The sequence below is a fragment of the Panulirus ornatus genome, chromosome 33 (assembly GCF_036320965.1).
Source record: "Panulirus ornatus isolate Po-2019 chromosome 33, ASM3632096v1, whole genome shotgun sequence".
In the NCBI taxonomy this organism is placed as follows: Eukaryota; Metazoa; Arthropoda; class Malacostraca; order Decapoda; family Palinuridae; genus Panulirus; species Panulirus ornatus.
The window spans coordinates 9,078,765-9,100,888 of NC_092256.1; the positions used below are offsets into that span (position 1 = coordinate 9,078,765).

Here is a 22,124-nt window from a genome sequence, read left to right on the forward strand (position 1 = left end):
TTGCATGCCCAGACTCTGAGCACTCAAAATTATTTTAACTCCATCCTTCTGTCTCCTATTCAATTTACCCCTTCTCTCTGTCTCCTTTATATCTGATGCTTATATCCTCGTCAACTTCTCGCCAATCATTTTCTCCATATGTCCAAACCATTTCAGCACAACCCTTTTAGCTCTTGCAACCACACTCTTCTTTTACCACATTTATCTCTTCCCCAATTATTACTAATCAGTCAACCTCCCTCACACCACAGATTGTCTTATGATATTTCATGTGCAGCACACTCGCTTGCTTCCATAAATTCTCACCTGTTGCCTGTTCCCTGCATCCACACAACACTGGGACTAATGTACCTTCAAACATACCCATATTCATCCTTCCAGATAGTGATATCTCTCCATTCATTCATCAAAGCTCCCAAAACCTTCATGCCCACACTCGTCCTGTGACTCACCTGTGCTACCATGATTTCATTCGTTGCCATGTTCACTCCCAGGTATCTAGGAGACTTGATTTTCTCCAAGTTTTCTCCATTCAGACTTGCACCCCAACTAACCAGTATCTTTGCACTGTGAAACTTAACAATGTTGCTTTTTTTCACATTTACTCTCAGTGTTCTTTAAGACACTATGCCAAACTCAGGCACCAACCTCTGCAGTTTCCCTCCTACTGGAAGTAGTGCAGCTTTGAGCTGCAGGAGCTTCTAGAAAAGGTCATAGAGCAATCATGAGTAAAAAATGAATGAATATATTAGGATCCTTGTTTCAGTGTGTCAGTGTTGAGTGTTTATGGTTGTTTGGTTTGGTGCCTAGTTTTCTATATCATGTGGTTTGCAGCTTTGTTGCATTTGTTTTTGAGAGGGTGGAAGGCTAGACAGGTTTGCATGTATCTTTCTATCCTTTGTTTTACCTTTTCTGAATGGCAAGCCTCACTTGTAGGACCAATGATCAAACTTGAAAGTGAATGCCTGGCCTAATGACCTCCCATAGGTTGCTGGTCATTAAATCCAAGAGCCAGCCAGCAAGTTGAAGCTAGAGGATGGTGCTCATTTTTTGCTAACTTCTTGGGCCACTTACTTGTAAGGATAAGCCAACCATAAAGAAACTTTCAGTTTCCAGATGATTATATTCTCATCAGTCCATCATTATATTAAAACTAGCATTCATAAATGAGTTATGCAGATAGCCTGACTTCTTAGATAGCCATACCTTCATGTAGGTACTGTGTTTATTCTGTCCTCATTCATGTTTCTGTCTTGTCTCCTTCAGGGTGGCCAGTGGATCCTAGATCTTGTAGATTTCTTTGGCGGTGGATTCATCATCTATGTTCTTGTGATCATTGAGACTGTAGCCATCAACCATATTTATGGTAAGAATCCAATCTAGGCTTTCTGTTTTAAGCAGGATATTCTTAAATAGTCTTATACAGTACTATAGATAAAAGGTAAATTTTTTCAGTATTACCGTTTATTAGGCTGTTTGTGTATCTGTATATCAGATGTGTGTGGGTTCATGCACTTTAGTAGTGCCAACATCTAAACAACAGACACTCATGTATTACATTCTCTTTCACCAGCATTAAGTTTGACAAAAAAAAATAGGTACTATTATAAGAACAGTTTGCTGAAATCAGAGATATGTGTTTGTGATGCAGTAAAGTCAGCATTCAAAAATGTGAATTTCAAAAGTCCGTACAACTCAAGAATCCAAACAGTTTCACATTTAAAGGATATTGTTTTTACTCTCATGTAAAAAGCTGATATAGGGGTATTTATTACAAAAACTAGAAAAATTAGTTTCAGCATATAAACTTGTTAAACAGCCTGCTGTTGGAAACGGCATATATCAAGAAGCAACATGATTAGATTTTGAAATTCTGTGTTGACTCGTGAGACAAAGCAGTGGCATGACCATATGTAATTCTCTACACAGAGCAAGGTCAGTAGAGCTCAACAAAGTGGCTGAAGCAACACATAAATGAATAGGTGCATCTTTTTGGTTCTCTTTTGTGTGAAAAGTTCTCACAGTTACACTTCTCTGCAGGACATGATTTTCAGGAACTACTGTTTGGTCTCATGATATTTGCATTTTTGAGCTTTGTCTGAACTTGTGATTATAGGAACATACTCCATCAGAAATTATCCAGATATAGATTAAGTATTAGTAGCTACTAGTAGTTAGACAGCCAACGACTAGGGAGGTATATTACCAGCACTACCCACCTGGATATCAGGAGGGTTGGTAATGGCTGCTAGTGAGCCAGCACTTCGGTGGTTGTCAAGTTGCACTTCTCAGACGCAGGTAGCTGTCTTTTCTTTTTTGCCTCAACCACACATGGACTGCTGGCACTGTCCACAAACATAGTCTCTCCTTGTCATACATAATACTTGACAACACTAAACTCGCATGGCTCATTTTTCATCAAGAGTTCTCAGTGGTGAGCACTATGTGCTGGGCCTGCCTTTTGGCAAAATGGTAGGAGCTGTAGATGAAAGTGATAGATACACACATTTAGGTAGGAGCATTAAGTAGAAATAGGTAGAAGTAGTAGGTAGGTGCTTTAGATAGTACTCAGTAAGAACATTAGGAATGGGCTGTTTTTAAACACTGCACTAGAGTTGTCCTCTGCCAGTGGCCTGTTAAGTTTGAGGCACTAAAGGCTAAGAAGCGAGATAGATATCTTTGATTATTTATCCCTAGGGATAGGGGAGAAAGAATACGGCCTATTAATTCCCTGTGTGTTTTTGAAATTGACAAAGAGGGACAGGAGCGAGAGGCTGGAAATCCTCCCCTCCTTTATGACTCTAAAAGCAAGAACTGAGCAAGGAGCCTGGTAAGGATTTTTTCCCTCTGAGGCTCTGTCATCTGTTCCTAACACTATCTCTTTCAAGTGTGAAATGGCAAGCATTTATGAAAAAGGATTTGGTATCATAATCCATGAATTCTGGTATAATATTGCTCTACCAATGCTGTATGTATTGTGTGAAGCAAGCAAAGAGAGCAAAACTGATAGGCTTACCTGTCTCAAGACAGGTGGTCAAGGACAATCCCACCTTGGTATAGTCACCTTACTAGTACACCAGAACCTTTTGAGAACGTAATCAGTGGACCAGGCACCACTAGGGATACCCAGTTAGTTTCTTTTATATTTCATTGCATAATTATTTAGTGTTAGTAACAATCTTACTTTTTAATTCCTTTTTTCATTTGCTTAAATTTGTTTTGAAATATTTTACTTTAAAAACTTATTCAATTCGTATCATAAGTTAATTTTGCGTGTGGTTCTTAAAGCACACTAATGCTTAGTTGACTCAAAAATCCAAGCCAGTTGTCCCCTTGGATACACTGCATTTGGTTTTCCCTCAGTCAATGACCCATCATGGTTGGAGACAGAAAGCAATTTTGTAGCAAAATGATCTCATTTGCAGCAGTTTGGAGGAAAATCAGGTCATAATGTTTGGAGCTATTAATGTTATGAGAGAAGAGGGAAAGACATGAGTTGATAATGGGACTTAAGGATGTTTGATGTGCCTGGAGTAGGAGAACCGTATTTGTTAGGTAGAGTGTTGGTGAAGGCAGAATAAACAAGAGGAAAAATTGTTAGAAGGATTGTACTAGGGAGCTGTTTGATCAGAACTGGAAGAAAGTTGTAAAAGGAAAGCTAAGGAGGACTTATCTGTTTTATTGCCACAGAGAATTTGAGATTATTTTTATAAAGTGTAGGTGTAAAAATTCAATACTTGTTCACTTGCAAGATTGTGAAAAACAAGTATGTCATGATGTGTACATATACTCCTGCAAATAGAGAAAAATTAGGGAGGCTGAGATGAAAAAAAATTGGAAACAATTAGAAAAGTGTATAAAGTATATTGAATTAGGGAGAAAGTTAGTTATCCAAGTAATGTGAATGCAAAAGTGAGAGATGAGAATGTGCTAAGAGAGGCATGTTTCTTGCACACAACAATTCTGATCATCTGATTCATAGATATATTTATATATAGAGAGAAAACATTGGGGAGAGAACAGGCAAAAGACATTGATTATTAGGAAATAGATGAAAGATTCAGGGAGGAAATGCTAGATATGTAGGTAGTAAGGGAAATGTTGAATTTTGACCATCATTTAATTACAACAGAAGTGAAGATAGGGATAGGTGGATATGTAATTTTAGGGGCTTTATAAGCTGAGCAGTGGAGCGATTGAGAGTAGGAAGCAAGCAAACACTTAATTACTAATTTTGATTTTATAAGAAAAAAGATATGCATGCAAAAGTACAGAACTTGGAAAAAGAAATCCTTCATCCTTTTTTTTTTTTTTGCCTTAGTGGAGTGTTCACATAGGCATGTTGCAGTTGCATGAGTAGACTCACATGAGGCATATCATAGTTTTTTAGTTAATGTAGGGGGCACCAGTGTGCATGCAGGGTCATATCTTCCCCTGTTGTGTTATGTGGGTACCTAATACTTAAGGATTTTTTTCCAGTGTTAATTTATGTTCCTTGTGACATAAGGCATCTCTGCATACCAATAGAACTATCCTGCCAGTTCATATTTCTGGCATGTAGAATAAAACATAAACCCCATGGTAACAATTGGCCAAAATGCAGACTCCAAAATAATTGTTATTAAAGGGTTAATGTGCAATAATATTCATTATAGGGTCAAATAAAATAGTGGTATTTTATCTCATGCTTGTTTGTTTCTCTGATTTCGGCTGCTTTGTTTCAACAGCCTAACAATGGGTGAAGAGAAAGTTAGGGTTCTGACAAAGAAAGATACATCGAAGCTGTAACACTGTAACACCTCTCAGATAAACCATTTTATCCTTATTTGCATATGACAACTCAAAAATTGAAATTTTACATCAATCTATAACATTGCTGGCAATACAAAAAAGTCAGATGAGACCAATGATCCATTCATGCGGACAAATTGCCAGAACACTTTTAGCAGTCAGCGGCAGAGAATCTACAGAGATACAAATATTTAAGTACTTGATGACTCCAAAGCAATCATTTCCTTTTTCTGAGCTGCAAGAACAGAAAACAGTTAGATGAATTTAAATAAAACGGAACAAAAAGGCTGCAGATGGAACCCAGTATCAGCAACATATTGATAATCTATGGTGCCTTTCAGAGTCTGGAGAAGATTTGTTGTGAACTCCACCATTGGAGCATAACCCTTACCACTGGTAATTTTTAAGAACTAATTGCTGTTTTGTATGCTTGTTAGTTTTCTTAGAAATGAGTTTTGGTGCACACAATACTTTTTTTCAGGTTATATTTCACATGATAGAATTCTGATGTGCAGATGTTTAATCTGTATTAAGGCGATAAACATTTCATTTTTCTTTTAGAGAGTTAATGTAAATCTTTCTAGGTAGTTTTGGGTACATCATTTCACTGCCATAGTTATATATGATGTCAAAGTCGTCACTCCCAATCTCCTACCGCTTTTAAGATATTTTGAATAATATCCAGATTTTTCTTAAACAGGTATGAAGAACTTCTTACAAGACCTCAAATTCATGCTTGATGTTGACCTTGGCATCTACTGGAAGTTCTGTTGGGCATTTTTCATCCCTGTAGGCCTGACTGGCATCCTTATCTACAGTCTTGTTGATTTCAAAATCCCCACCTTTGGTGGCCAGTCATACCCATTTTCAGCCTACAGTGAGTATGCCGTCACTTAACCTTATATGGTCTATAGTCATTCTTTATTCAAGGATAAGACTATCTTGTAATTGGTCCCCACTCATTTATTAGTATACTGTTTACAATCAGTTTCACATCAATACAAAATGTATAGTCAATCCCCTCTGATGTACTGGTTCTTTACAGTGGATACAGTTTCAACCCAGGCACAAGAATATATTCACCAGTCAAAGTAAACCTAAGTAAGAAAATTTTATCCTACAATCAGTTCCCTCAGCTAATTGTTTCAACCCATATTCAGAAATATAATGTACAGACCCATCTCAAACTAATTCTCATACTGTTAAACAGCATACATTCAGTCCGTACTCATGTACTTGTGCATTGTTTACAGTCATTTTTTGGTCTGTGGCAGGGGTGTGTGATGTCACCATGTTTGTTCAATTTGTTTATGGATAGAGTAGTGAGGATGTTTGATGCAAGACTCTTAGAGAGTGGGGTAAGTATGCAGTCTGTGGGTATGAGGGGACTTGGAAGTGAGTCAGTTGTTGTTTACAGTGATACAGCATTGGTGGCAGATTTAAGTGAGAAATTGCATGATTTGATGACTAAGTTTGAAAGAGTGTGAAAGGAGAAAGTTGAGAGTAAATGTGATAAAAGCAAGGTTATTAGGACAGGTTAGTTGGGGTGTGAGTTAAAATGGAAAAAAATGGAGGAAGTTAAGTCTTTCAGATGTCCGGGATTGGTCATGGCAGTAAATGGAACAATGGAAGTGGAAGCAAGTCATAGGGTGGGAGAGGGGGCAAAGGGTCTGGGAGTGCTGAAGAATGTGTTGAAAGAGAGGACTATCTGGGAGGGCAAAAATGGTTTGTTTGAAGGAATAGGAGTCCCAATAGTATTATATAGATACAAGGCATGGGCTAAAGATAAGGCTGTGTGGAGGGGGTGGATGTGTTGGAAATGAAATGTTTAAGGACAATATGTGATGTGAGGAAGTAATAAAAGGTCAAGAGATATGTGTGGTAATGAAAAGAGTATGGTTGAGAGAGCAGAAGAAGGTTTGGCCATATTGGGACAGTGAGTGAGGAAAGGTTGAAAACAAGGATATATGTATCAGAAGTGAAGGGAACAAGGAGAATGTAAAGACCAAATTGGAGATAGAATGATGGAGTGAAGAAGATTTTGAGCGATCAGGCCCTGAACATGCAGGAGGGTGAAAGGCATGCATGGGATTGAATGAATTGGAATGATACTGTACACTGGGGTAGACGTGCTTTAAATGGACTGAACTAGAGCATGTAAAGTGTCAGGGGTAAACCATGGAAAGGTCTGTGGGACTTAGTTGTGGATAGGGAACTGTGGTTTTTGTGCATTACACATGACAGCTATAGAATGGACATGAGTGGATGTGGCATCATGTGTTCTTGATGCTACCTCACAAAAGGGGACATGGTGATCAAGGACGAAAAAAAGTAACTATTAGTTGTTGGTACTATGCAGGATTAAGTATTTGTCTATCTATCTCTCAAATCCTTATTCCCACCTCAAGGGGATGTCCATGGCAGTAGTGTCCATATCTGCAAGATTAACTGCTAATTATAATTGCTGGGTAGAAAATAGTTTAACTATATATAGCCACCTGTTTCATAGAGATAGCTAGAAAGTAGAATGAGTCTATTAGAAATAAGGAAATTTAAAAACTTCAGATACTCAAAAGTTAGTTCATAGCATTGGCAATTTGCAGTGACTTTTGTTTACATATTTTACAATCCAGATAAGTAATATTTTGGAAAGACATTACATTGAAAATATAGTTTATCCACAGTTTTAAGATCTGAAACTGTAACTGGTGGAATGCATCCTGAAAACCAGCAAAAAACATGATATAGATACTGCCAAGTAGGACAAATTTTATTTCACCATGTATGGGACTTGTTTAAAAATACTGTGCAACTGTAGGGTGCTCATAGAAAATACAACTTGAGAAATAAATTTCACACCGCAAGTGTAACTGTCACAAGCTCTCTTTCTCTAACTTTTTCTATATTAATTTATTATACTTAACCGGCATCTCCCATATTAGCGAGGTAGTGCAAGAAGACAGATGAGGAATGGCCCAACTCTCCCACATACACATGTACATACATAAATGCCCACATGCACATATACATACATATATATTTCACCGTATACATACATATACATACACAGACATATATACAAGTGTACATATTCATACTTGCTGCCTTCATCTATTCCCATCGCCACCCCGCCACACTAGACATAGCATCTCCCCAAGCAAGGTAGTGCCAGAAACAGAAAAAAAAGGCCATATATACACATATATACACATCCACATACACACATACACATACCTATACATTTCAACGCATACATATTTATACATACATAGACACATACATATATACACATGTACATAATTCACACTTGTTGCCTTTATTCATTCCTGTCGCCACCCCACCACACATGAAAATACAACCCCTTCCCCCCGCATGCACGTGAGGTAGCGCTAGGAAAAGACAACAAAGGCCACATTCGTTCACGTATACATATTAACATATACATACACATATACATACTCAGACATATACATATATACACTTGTATATATTCCTACTTGCTTGCCTTCATTCATTCCCAGCACCATCCTGCTCCACAGGAAACAACATCGCCATCCCCTGCATCAGCAAGGTAGCACCAGGTAAACAGACAAAAAAAGGTCACATTCAATAACACTCAGTCTCTAGCTGTCATGTGTAATCCACTGAAACCACAACTCCTTTTCCACATCCAGGCCCCACAGACCTTTCTTTGCATGGTTTACCCCAGACATTTCACATGTCGACCCCAGTATACATCATTCCAATTCACTCTATTCCTTGCACACCTCTCACCCTCCCGCATCTTCAGGCCCCGATCGCTCAAACTTTTTTTCACTCCATCTTTCCACCTCCAATTTGGTCTCCCTCTTCTTCTTGTTCCCTCCACCTCTGACACATACATCCTCTTAGTCAACCTTTCCTTGCTCATTATCTCCATATGTCCAAACCATTTCAACATACCCATTTCAGCTCTCTAAACCACCCTCTTCAATATATCAGAATTGGTCAGCTTTATTAGGTTAAGCAGAGAAAAGCCTATTATCTTCAAAGTGTTAAAAGATCTCCAAATATCAAAGTGTGCATTCCCTGTGTAATTTTCTCCTTGTTATTTGTTTTGCAATGCATTGAAGGTTTCTTTGTGTTTTGCCTATTCAGTGTAATTGTTTCTCAGTATGTAAGGGAGTCTTCTTTACCCCAACAGTCTCCGGATGGATGCTTGCAGTTATATCGCTTGGCATGGTAGTCATATGTTTCATCCATTCCCTGTACATTGCTGATGGGAAATCCTTCATTGAGGTTAGTGTTCAGCATGCTCATAAGGTAATTTATATCAGCCACTTTTAGATTAAGTTAAAGTATTTAGATTTCAGGTACTTTGATTCTTCATGAACTGATTTGATGCTCTTTGATACTTTTAGAGAAGTTCCATAGGTTATTTTATTTATATTTTTGTATGTTCATGCTAAATTGCAAGTTAATTCAAGTTGTATAGTTATGTGTCTTACAGCAAAATGATAGAATATTATCAGTCCTTACTTCTTTGCATTTACCTTTCTGTACAGTACAGAGTGAGCTCTACATCTGTGGAGCCTCTTTTCCTAAACTTTCTCATCATGGAGCTTTTTAAACATTTGAACACTGCCAGCATTGTACCCTAAAACTGTTTCTTTATATCTTACCTAACAATGTTCTTGATAAGCTTCCTGTTATGAGCTGTGGTTGCTGTTTCATTGCATCTCATTTAGAGCTATTTACTGCCATCATGCAACTGATTTAGAAACTTGAAAGCTATTATCACGTCACCCTTATCTCTTTTCTCCTTTATAGTTGGCAGATTTGTGGTCCTCAGCCCCTTCTCTGCATTCTCAGTCAACCCTTTCATTACACACATTTTCTTACCTCCCCAGAGTTTGCTAAAGCAGTGAAATGTTTTATATGAATAGGGTACAAAAAAAAAAAATCACAAAACCACAAAATAATGTTCCAATTGAAACTCCCTGAAAGGGGTGGCCATGGCAGCCGCGTCTCCATACCTAAAGAACTCTGGTGCCACTTATTAGCCTTTAGTGCCTCATCCTTAACAGGCCACTGGCAGAAGGCAAGTCTAGCACAATGTTTGCAGAGGCTCCTACCAAATGTTTCTAATGACTACTACTGTCTAATGCTCCTATCTACTACTAGTACCTAATGTTTCTACGTAATGCTCCTGCCTAAATGTTCCTACCTATAGCTTCTATCTACTGCTCCTACCATTTTGCCTAAAAGCAGGTCTAGTGCATAGTGCTCACTGCATCAAAATTTAGAGTTACTAAGGATGAGCTGTATGAGTTAAGTTTTGTCAAATGTTACAATGACAAGTGAGACAGCAAGAAAAGAAAGCTACCTGCATCAGAGGAGTGCAACATGACAACCGCTGAAGTGCTGGCACACTAAGCAGATGTCACTGACCCTCTTGATACCCAAGCAGGTAGTACTGGTAATATACCTCCCAGGTCATTGGTTGCCTACTAACTACTCTGTAGTCTGAGCACTCGCCTTTATCCTCTGTGCCTTTGTACAATGGCACTACACATGCATTCTACCAATCCTCAGGCACCTCACCATAATCCATACATAAATTGAATATCCTTTCCAACCAATCAACAACACAGTCACCCCCTTTCTTAATGAATTCAACTGCAATGCCATCCATTCCTGCCACTTTGCTGGATTTCATCTTCTGCACATCTTCCGCAAGGCTTTCACCACCTCTTCTCTCCTTACCAAACTTTTCTCCCTGTCTCTCTCACTTTGCACAACCCCCTGAGCAAAACACAATGTATCTGCCACTGTATCATCACACACATTCAACAATCCTTCTAGATACTCACTCCATCTCCTCCTTACTCCATCACTACCTGTTCTGACTTCTCCCTTGCCCTCTTCACCATTGCTCCCATTTGCTCTCTTGTCTTACGCACATTATTTGCCTCCTTCCAAAATATCTTTTTATCTCCCTAAAGTTTGATAATACTCTCTCACCCCAACCCTCATTTGCCCTATTTTTCAACCCTTGGAGCTTCCTCTTGATCTGCTGCTTTTTCTTATATATATTCCAGTCATTTGCACTCCTTCCTTGCAACAATCATCCAAACGCTTCTTTTCTCATGCTCTAATAGCTTTACTTTTTCATCCCATCACTCGCTACCCTTTCTAATCTACCCACCTCCCACCTTTCTCATGCCATGTGAATCTCTCGCACAAGCCATCACTGCTTCTCTACATACATCCCATGTATTTATATGTATGTATCTGTCCATCTATTTATCTACACCTTCCTTCCTGCCCCAGGATCCCTATCTATAGGGCTCCTGCAACATTTGGGCAGCTGGCCACATTCAGTGGGTTGGATCACAGGTAAAGAAGCAAGGTGATGTAAGTATGACATTTTGTGGTGAGTGCAGGACAGTTGAGGAAGTAATGTTCCATGTCTCCACTGCAGAAGTTGCATCTTGCATGTAAGGGGTCTTGTGACATGTTGAATTAGTGTTTCTAATTTTGGGTTGGGAGGGCAGTGTGGGCTATTACAGTAAGTATAAGTTTTGTCAGTGTCTTTTTTGTGAGGGAAGAGAGGATATGTTAATTATAGCTTGCTGCATTGCGAAGCAAAGGTAAGCTTTTCATATTTACTTAGAGGCTAATGGGTATTGATGAATGCTTTGGATGGAAGCTGTCTACATAATACCTTATTCAAAGAAGATATGGTAATCCAAAGCCCCTTAAAGAGTTCTAGATTCAAAGGTTGTGAACATTATATTCTCAACATCGGTTTACAAAAGGGGAGTCATGTCTCGGTATTCTTCTCCCCTTTTTTAATGAAGTATTTGAAACTGTTGTATACCTAGACTTTAATAAGGCTTTTGACAGAGTGCCTCATGAGTGTCTGCTTAGAAAAACAGCGGTACATGGCATCAGGGGTTGTGATTGGATTAGGGCATGGCTCACTGACAGAAAACAGGGTATGCATCAATGGAGTTACATCGGACTGGGGCAATGTAGGCATTGGTGTTCCTCAGGAGTCAGTCTTGAGACTGGTCTTGTTTGTTATATATATTAACAAACTGGATATGTGAATAGCCAGCGACTTAAGTAAATTTGCTGATGATACAAAATAGGGGCCATAATTGACTTGCATGAAAATTCAGTGAATTTGCAGGACTTAATAGATTATCAGAATGGGCAGGTACATGGAAAATGGAATTCAACACAGATGAATGCACAGTGCTTAGTGTTGGTAAAGACAGAAACACTGATGACGAACTGGACAGTATTACTATTGGTAAAGCAGAATGCGAAAGAGATTTAGGGATGCTGGTGAACAAGGATCTTGAGCCACAGCAACAATGTATAAAAGTGTGTAATAAGACTAATAGAATGATAGGGTTCATTAATAGGACTGTAAGCGATAAAACTCCTACAGTATTATTGCAACTTTATCTTGTGTTGGTGAGACCACATTTGGAATATGTGGTACAGTTTTCGGCTCTATACTATGCAGTTGATATAAATTATTTAGAGAGTTTGCATAGGCGAATGACAAAAATGATACCTGGAATATGAAACCACACTTATGAAAAAGGCTAAAAAGACTGAATTTACATTCACTGAAAAGTGAATTTACATTCACTGAAGAGGAGATTGGCTAGAGGGGATATGATTGAAGTTTTTAAACAGGTGAAGGACAATAATAAAGGTAACATGAATAAATTTCGTAGAATAGCCCCACCAGATAGGACAAGAAATAATGGATTTGAATTAGAAAAAAAATAAATTCAGGTCATATGTGGGTAAATATTGGTTTGGGAATAGGGTAGTAATTTATAGTACAAGCTGCCAAGAACTGTAATGGAAGCTATGTCTTTAGTTAGCTTTAAAAGAAGGTTGGATGTGCTTATGGGTTCAGGCAGTTGGTTGTAGGGTGAACAGACTAAGGACCTGCCTAGCATGGGCCAGTAGGCATTTTGCAGTGTCCTCACTTCCTATGTTTGTACATGTATCCACATTTGGTGTGTATGGTGTGGACTGCCAAAAAAGTACTATTTTTCCATCTTTTTTTTAGTTCTATACTTATTCTATGCTTGTTCCCTTTCTTCTTTGTTGCCTGAAATATTTCTGTATAGTCTGTTTTCTTAGTGTTCTCTCATCATTCTTTCATTCAATATGACCTTCATATGGTGATTCATTCAGTATTGTATTCCACTGGTAAGATAATATTAGGTTGAATTATTTTGTTGGCTATCTAAGTGTTTCATCATTTATTTCAGAAATTTTCATATAATTTGAGTCCAGTATCCTACACCTGTTTTAGTGTGCCCTCTTTCTTTGTGTGTAGCTCACTTGCAATCATGTTTCTAGCTTCACTTGCTAAGCATTCATATGCTGCATTTACCATATTTTTGTGGTTTGTGTATATGTTCATGTGTGTATTTTAGTACATTTACAATTAAATGCATATTTAAACACAGGTTTGTGTGTACTGCATATAATTACATACATGAATAGAAAATAGATGAATTCAGACATAAATAAGAAAAGAATAATTTTGTGTTTCCCTTCCATCTCAGAAATCAAGGAATGTCATTAAATGAATTTAGAAACTAGTCATTTTAAGGAAGCTGATTTTCAGTCTGTTTTCCTGCTTCACAGAAACTGAAGATAGTGTTCAAGCCCAAAGATACCTGGGGACCAAAGAAGAGGGAAAACAGAAAAAAGTGGGAAGAAAGAAAAATCGAATGGGCTAAGGGAACACACTAGACTTTTAAAGAACAGATTACCTTTTATTTTTTCATCACTGTTAACAGATCATATGTATGATATATTAGTGGCAGTGAGTTAACATCTGTGGACTGGAATATTTGTGAGGCTAAGAAATCAGGAATTTTATGGAAATGTGAATAAGGTAGACCCTTTCAAATTGGGCACCTTCGGGACCTATCAGTTGCTGGTGTTTGGAAACTCGAGCAAACTGTATGACCCAGCCATGCATAGTTCCTTACTTAGCCTGTTATTGTATAACATAATTTGTTTTTACAGATTGTTTTGTTTCATATGTAGCATAGACTGTATATAATAATGTAAGTATGTGAAATAAATGATTATGAAAAATAGAATTTGTATTTTTATTCGCTTACCAAGTTTTCTTCCAACTTCCACAGTAATATGTGATGGGATAAATGGCAGATATTTACATTGGCAGAGGTGGCAGTTGGGTTGTTTTGGGTGCTTGAGTTGTAAGGCAGAGGATTTTGAGAATAAGAAATGACTACAAACCGTCCAAGGTATGCAAGGATGAGCATCATGTGACCTCAGCAACCTAACTTTTGTGATGTTTAGAGTAGCATCATCTCTTGGGTTGCATTAGGCACTAATAGAAAATGGGGGACTCTTACGGGAATTCTAGAATATTCAAATACAGGTACCTCTCAAGTTACACTTATTGGATTTATGCTGTTTTTAGAATAACACACATGCTTCATTTACACCTTTTTTTTTTCCATTTATGTGGGCTTAATTTTGGAATAGTGTGCTCATTATTGGGCTGGCAGTAGTGTTGTGGCATTGCCAGCACTTTGTGAGATGCTTTTGTATGCATGTCATAGATACAGTCTGTTTTCAAGAAGTGCTATGGTATTTTGCACTGTAGTTTACTGCATATTGCACATGTTTTACCCTATACATCATGCCACCAAAGTGTCTTTTAAAGTTCTCCTGGTACAAGTGGTTCTAAGAAGCTTAAGGCTATCACCTTTGAGGGTAAGGTGAGCCTTATGCTTTGAGACCACTGATATTAAGCATGCCCTTGGAATTAGTGAATCTTCTTTATGGACTATTCATGATAATGAAGAGAAAATCTAGGAGAGTTCCAAAAGTGGAACATTAATCAGTGCATCTAAAACCTTGTATTCCCAAAGTTAGATCATGGAGAGAATGAAACATATATTGAGCACATAGATTGAACACCAAACTCATGAGAATGTTCCTGTCAGCATGTTTGTGATACAAGCAGATGCCCAGATTATACAAGATGATGGAGCAAAAACGTTTCAAGCAAGTCCAGGTTGATTTGCAAATTTTAGGACACTATAATTTCCACATCAAGATGACTGGTGAGGCAGTTTCTGCTGTCATTGCTGCTGAAAGTTTCCAAGGACACCTCAGTACCATTATTGAGGAAGGCAGTTATTTTCCTAAGCATATTTTTATTTTGGATGACACGGGATTATTTTGTAAGGAAATGCTTTCAAGAACAAACCATTCATGTGAAGAGAAGACTGCACTAGGATTCAGAGTTTGTAATTTTCTGTTTTTATTTGTAGAATTCATTTTACAGTGTACATAATGCCCAATGTTAACAACTAGGCTATGCTTCTTACCCAGCTGCCATACAAATGGTAGGGCATCCTTGCAGTTGGAAGGCATTATGTTTTCTATGAAAGTTGTACACTCATTGTTCAGTATGTATATTGTGATATTTATTTTATTTCTTGGTATTTGTATACTGTTGTTTTTCACTGATATAATGTTCAGTGTTGCCTTGATAATAATTAAACCCCTTTATCTCTATTAGATATATTATTTGATATGCAACCATTTTCAAGAACATAATTATTGTGTAAATCTGCCATGTTTTCATAAGGTAGATAAAATTCTCTGTGTCCTATTTTGTGCCTTGTAATTACCTAAATTTACTGTACGGGGGATAGGGAAGTTTTACACTCGTGGGGCCCCCACCTCTTAAACAGCCTCTACTCTCATACAGTTTCTTAAATTTATATACGCTGTCTCTATTAATCACAATATCTCTGTATTCCATTCATCCACCCCGCTTATACTTCAGAAGTATTTCTTTACATCCTTATAAATATGTTTCTTACTTAATTTCATGTTATGTTCTCAGGTTCCACTCTACCTACATCTCTCAATGAACTGTTCACTGTTCACATTGTCGATCTCTTATAAAAACTTACAGGTTGAGATCTGGTCACCCCACACTCTTCTCTCTTTTAAGCTGAGTAAATGTAAAGCTCTCTCAATTCTGGTACCATCATTGTTGCCCTGTGAACTCGTTGTGCTTCTTTAGGTGTGGTGACGTAACCTGGAAAGCATACTCCAGTTTTGGCCTTATGTGGGATATTAATAGCTTGCTAAATATTTCCTTATCCATATACGTGAAAGCTATTCTGATACTTGCTAGCATACACTTTGTCTCCCTAACCATTCTCCTAATATAGAGCTCTGTTGACGAGTTAGACATTGTCAACACCCAAGTCCTCACACACGCAGTATCCTGAAGTTTGTATCCTGTTGGGCCATCTTTCACTTTGTCCCATCCTTATTACTTCACATTTGCTGTAGTTGAATTTCATCAGCCAGGTTTCAGACCAACTTTTGAATCAGTTTAGGTCCTCCTTTAAGCTGATGGAATTGTCCTTCCTCTTTATATACCTCATAACCTTTGCATCATCTGTAAACATACTTAAGTGGGATTCTATACCTTCAGGCAGGTCATTTTAACATAGATTAAGAAGAGTAAAGGTCCCAGAACCAAACCTTGTAGCACTCCATTGAATACTTAACCCATTTGGAAAAGGCTCCTCTAACATGGGGATAGGGGAGAAAGAATACTTCCCACGTATTCCCTGCGTGTTGTAAAAGGAGAAATAAAAGGGGAGGGAGCAGGGGGCTGGAAACCCTCCCCTCCAGTTTTAACTTTTCCAAAAGAAGGAACAGAAAAGGGGGCAAAGCGAGGATTTTCCCTCTTGGGCTCAGTCCTCTGTTCTTAACGCTACCTCGCCAACGTGAGAAATGGCAAATGTAGAGAATAAATAATAATAATAGTAATAATAATTTGTTGATTTATTAAAAAGGGAGTGACTTTGTTGTTCATTGGTTGGTAAGGGTATTCAGTGTATGGATGGATCAGGGTGAAGTGCCTGAGGATTGGTGGAAAGCATGCATAGTGCCATTGTACAAAGGCAAAAGGGATAAAGGTGAATGTTCAAATTATAGAAGCATAAGTTTGTTGAGTATTCCTGGGAAATTATATGGGAGGGTATTGATTGAAAGGTAAAGGCATGTACAGAGCATCAGATTGGGGAAGAGCAGTGTGGCTTCAGAAGTGGTAGAGGATGTGTGGATCAGGTGTTTGCTCTGAAGAATGTATGCAAGTAATACTTAGAAAAACAGTTGGATTTGTATGGAGCATTTATGGATCTGGAGAAGGCATATGATAGGGTTGATAGAGATGCTTTGTGGAAGGTTTTAAGAGTATAAGGTGTGGGAGGTAAGTTGCTAGAAGCAGTGAAAAGTTTTTACCAAGGATGTGAGGTATGTGTACAAGTAGGAGAAAGTGATTGGTTCCCAGTGAATGTCGGTTTGTGGCAGGGGTGCGTGATGTCTCCATAGTTGTTTGATTTGTGTATGGATGGGGTTGTTAGGGAGGTGAACGCAAGAGTTTTGGAGAGAGGGGCAAGTATGAAGTCTTTTGTGGATGAGAGGAGTTTTGGACAGTGGGGCAAGTATGAAGTCTGTTGTGGATGATAGGGCTTGGGAAGTGAGTCATTTGTTATTCGCTGATGATACAGTGCTGGTGGCTGATTCGGGTGAGAAACTGCAGAGGGTGGTGACTGAGTTTGGTAAAGTGTGTGAAAGAAGAAAGTTGAGAGTAAAGGTAAATATGAGGAAGGTTATTAGGTTCAGTAGGATTGAAGGACAAGTTAATTGGAAGTTTGAAAGGAGAAAAACTGGAGGAAGTGAATTTTTTAGATATCTGGGAGTGGACCTAGCAGCAGATGGAACCATGGAAGTGGATGTGTGACATGGTGGGGGAGGGGTTGAAGGTTCTGGAGCGTTGAAGAATGTGTGAAAGGCAAGAAGGTTATCTCAGAGAGCAAAAATGGATATTCTTGAAGGAATAGTGGTTCCAACAATGTTATATGGTTGCGAGGCATGGGCTATGGACAGGGTTGTGCAAAGGAGGGTGAATGTGTTGGAAATGAAATGTTTGAGGACAATATGTGGTGTAGGTGGTTTGATCGAGTAAGTAATGAAAGGGTAAGAGAGATGTTTGGTAATAAGTAGAGTGTGGTTGAGAGAACAGAAGAGGGTGTGTTGAAATGGTTTGGACAGAGAGAGAATGAGTGAGGAAAGATTGACAAAGAGGATATATGTGTTAGAGGTGGAGGGAACATGGAGAAGCTGGAGACCAAATTGGAGGTGGATAGATGGAGTGAAAAAGATTTTGAGCAATTGGGACCTGAACATACAGGAGGGTGATAGTCGTGCGAGGAATAGAGTGATTTGGAATGAGGTGGTATACCGGGTTCAATGTGCTGTCAGTGGATTGAACCAGGGCATGTGAAGCATCTGGGGTAAACCATGGAAAGGTCTGTAGGGCCTGGATGTGGAAAGGGAACTGTGGTTTCAGTGCATTACACATGACAGCTAGAGACTGAGTGTGAATGAATGTGGCCTTCTTTTTCTTTTCCTGGCGCTACCTCGCTGGAGGGGGGTAGGGGGATGCTATTTCATGTGTGGTCAGGTGGCGAAGGGAATGGGTGAAGGCAGCATGTATGAATATGTATATGTGTGTGTATATATAAATATATGTCTGTGTATGTGTATATGTATACGTTGAAATGTATATGTATATGTGCGTGTATGGGCACTTATGTATATACATGTTTATGTGGGTGGGTTGGGCCATTTCTCGTCTGTTTTCTTGTGCTACCTTGCTGTTGCTTGGGATGGTGATTAAGTATAATAAAGATGAAAATAGATAAAATAAATAGTAATAATAATAATGAGCATGACAATAACAATATATGTAAATAATGTACTGTGCACACAGACCTAAAACATTATCCTATATATTGTTTCAAAAGTCATTATGGTATCACAGACTTCTCAGATTGGGATTTAAAAGATAATATAGATTATCTTTTTCAATATCTGTGTTCATCCGTGAAAGATACTGTGGAACTTCTTGGTTTACACTGGTATCTTCTAATGGAACTAGATTGTATGCTAAAGACAGTGAAACAAAGTGTATGTACATTATATAGTTTATGAATAAGAAGCTTACTAAAAATAAATTTGAAGTAGACATCCCAACTTGCAACTGGTTCTATTCAATGTGGGTATTATACAATTCTACAGATACAGTGCAGACCAAGATGAAGCTATTTATGACTCTAACCTACATCAGCCTCTGCATATGATCATGTTATTTGATGTTTCACTTTCACAAAGATATGTTGTTTTTCTGAAACTGAAAGCTAAACGCTGTACAGGTCCTTATGCCCACATGGGTATGAGATGGAGTAAAGCAGGAGCTGATTATTGTAAGTGATTTGAATTGAATCAATGGTTACATGTTTTACTAAAAGCAGCCTCCATAGCCAATTTGATGATACCTATGGCATCTGAGGTCTTACTTCCATACAGATCTGCTGTGAATCCTAAAACTGAAAGATAATTGTTGCACAGGAACTTGTACAACCAGATGTTTAAGGTTTTATCATTGGTATGGAATGGACTAAAGCAACAACTAATTTTCCTGGAGTGGCCTATATATAAATCATTGAATAAAAAATGGTTGTATAGACACAAACTTGCAGAAGTCTCAATAACTAAATTGATGATGTCCATGCCGTTACCCACTTCAGCAAGCTTGGTAAACATTCTGGTGCTGTCTGTTACATTAGACATCTGCTTCCCTTCCTAAGGTATTCAGACAAAATGTTTACACATGTGCTGTACTTCAGTAGATATAATACCAAATAATCTTTTATACGTAATTTGCCTGTATTCCATAAGACTGACTGGCATAGCATCCATTACTTCATATCCTAAATTGTTCACACAGTGGTTGTAGGGATAGGTCCAGGCATTGTCCCTTGTTTCTTTTAAGGTTCTGGAGGATCTGTAGCTTATGACATGTAAACAGTGGAAGCAAATCAGAAATGTGTGGTTACAGGCACTCTATATAGTTGGTAAAGAAAATAATTGTTTAACCCACACATTTCTATTACAAATTTGTTAGAAATCAATCATTCATGTATATGAAGGGCAATATCATCATAGTACTAATTCTTACTGTACATTTTATGTGCAGTACTTATATTTCAATTCATAGTCTTCTCTTAATGCTGTATAAGCAAAGTTATCTATGATTTGATTAATCCTTTACACTTGTTGATATAATATAATCCATTACGTATAATGGAGATGTTTAGATTCTAACCCAAAAGACAAAAAGTGAACTGAAACCAGGTGATATGAGATATACAAGTAAAATGTAATACAACATTATGATACTATTTTAATCAGTTTGCACATCATGTTAAACATACAGTGCTACTGTACTGATAAGATTTTAAGGATTAAATTATCCCTTACTTGAAATGGTGCTCGGTTACAAAAGATGCTCCTCACCTTCTTTGGTATTGATTAAGTGATTTCTCTCTAAGGTATGCAATGCTGAGCACCTCTAACCATTTACAGCATATAAGATATTGAAGGAGCATCCCAGTGTTTATATTACATTGAATTACATACCAGTAGTAGTTAAACTTTCAATGATAGTTTACAATTAACTGTAAAAATTTTTTTTATCCTATTGAATGTGGTAAAATTAGTGATAATTGCAAAACAATTAAAACAATAGTCAGACATAATATTTGTGTGCATTACAATCAGTTTAGTTGTGATGGTGATGTGTAATGGGTTGTATTATTATGCACACAATAAGTTGGTTGCCCCTGTAAAAAGGCATATTGAGCTAACAACAGGCAAACTTGATGTTTTGGTACATCCAAGATATTGTATGCAGGTATTACTTAATGGGCAAGTGTGCAGGAAATGTGAACTGGTCCCCAGTGCAACAGAAGAAGTGACAAACTGATTGGTAGTGGATAGGATAAAGAGTTTGAAAAGAGCATTATAGAGATGAAGGTAGTCCAAATTTAATCCTAAATTGATATGTAGTTATTAGAGTTTACAACTTACTGTATATATATCATATTTGATTTTGATATTCCTGTACTTATGGAACTCTGTCAGTACAAGTTCCATGAGAAACCTGAAATTACAGGTACCATACTGGAGCAGGTCTCCTTCCCATTAATTGACCATAGGTCAACACAGTTTGATTCATCTTCGTTTGACAAAGAATTATATCAAAATGGTAATTCTTTTAAAAGAGAAAGTCCATACTTCAACATTTTTCTATATATCCTCCAAGTCCCATCTAGCCTGTCATTTACTTTCAACATCTATTCTGCTCATAAAATCATTATGAGATGTAATTCACATTGCTAGATATAGCTGCTCCAGCATGTTTCCTTACTACTAACATGTCCAGGACACAAGGATAATTTTACACTTTCTGTATTTTAAGTGGATTCTGATGATCCAGTTTTGGACTTTACAGGATGAGACTAATTGGAGCACAGTGGTATAGCATCAAGTGTACCCTGGGAATCAGAGTAAACATTTTTTTAAGGAAGTTTGCTCAGTTAATATTAAAGTGCAGCCTGAATACCATACAGTTCTGCAGTAAATATGGAAGATTCTTTTGGCAGTTAGTTAGGCTTTATTAGATTCCTCTCTTATAACAATAAGAAAGCCTACAGTATGCCTTCATCACATTTTGTCATCAATAAATACCTTTACTATTTCAGCATGAACAGTATCATGCTACTAACCCTCACCTTTCATTTTGTCTTTCAAAAACTGTTGAATAAACCTTATTAGTCTTGATGTGGATGTTTGTCCATGATTGAAGCTTCCTACTAAGTTTTTTCCTCCATTAGTTTGCAAAGGTAACTAATTAGTGCAGTAGGTCTACAGCTTGTGGCAATCGTGTGATCATTCCTTGGCTTAATAAGGGATCTCTTCCAACTATATGGGAGTACACTAATCATTCACATTAGATTAAACAAAGCTTATAAGAATGCAACAACAATGATTGGGAACATATACTATGAAATGAAGAAAGTAAATGCATCATTTTATGGGTGTAATATTATCATTAGACAATTTATTTAGCCTTCGCAATAGCTGATTTCAAAGTTTTGGTTACATATTGTTCCTCTTTTGGGAGAAAAAATCATTTTATAATCCAATCCAATCCAACTGATGTACTTGCAAGTGAATATCTTTTGGGTGATCAAGCTATCAAACATCAAAATTCATGAGTATTAAGTTCGCAGAATGCTCAAGTTAAATGATTTCGTTGCTCAATAAAATGCATGCATTTGGAAGATATAAAGAACAGTACTTAACATGCATTTTGAAGACAAAACGAACAG

At 37.7% G+C, this 22,124-nt stretch overlaps 1 protein-coding gene across 1 annotated transcript in view; it reads left to right on the top strand.

Moving 5' to 3' along the window:
* LOC139759429 (sodium-dependent nutrient amino acid transporter 1-like) overlaps positions 1-13,922 on the top strand; it is a 105,396-nt gene extending 91,474 nt beyond the window's left edge. Inside the window, exons 12-15 of the mRNA XM_071681536.1 lie at positions 1,267-1,366; positions 5,492-5,668; positions 8,975-9,069; positions 13,459-13,922. Of these exons, the coding sequence (XP_071537637.1) occupies positions 1,267-1,366; positions 5,492-5,668; positions 8,975-9,069; positions 13,459-13,566 (480 nt within the window). The 3' untranslated portion in view covers positions 13,567-13,922. The remainder of the gene's footprint in view (positions 1-1,266; positions 1,367-5,491; positions 5,669-8,974; positions 9,070-13,458) is intronic.
* The last annotated feature ends 8,202 nt before the right edge of the window (positions 13,923-22,124 follow it).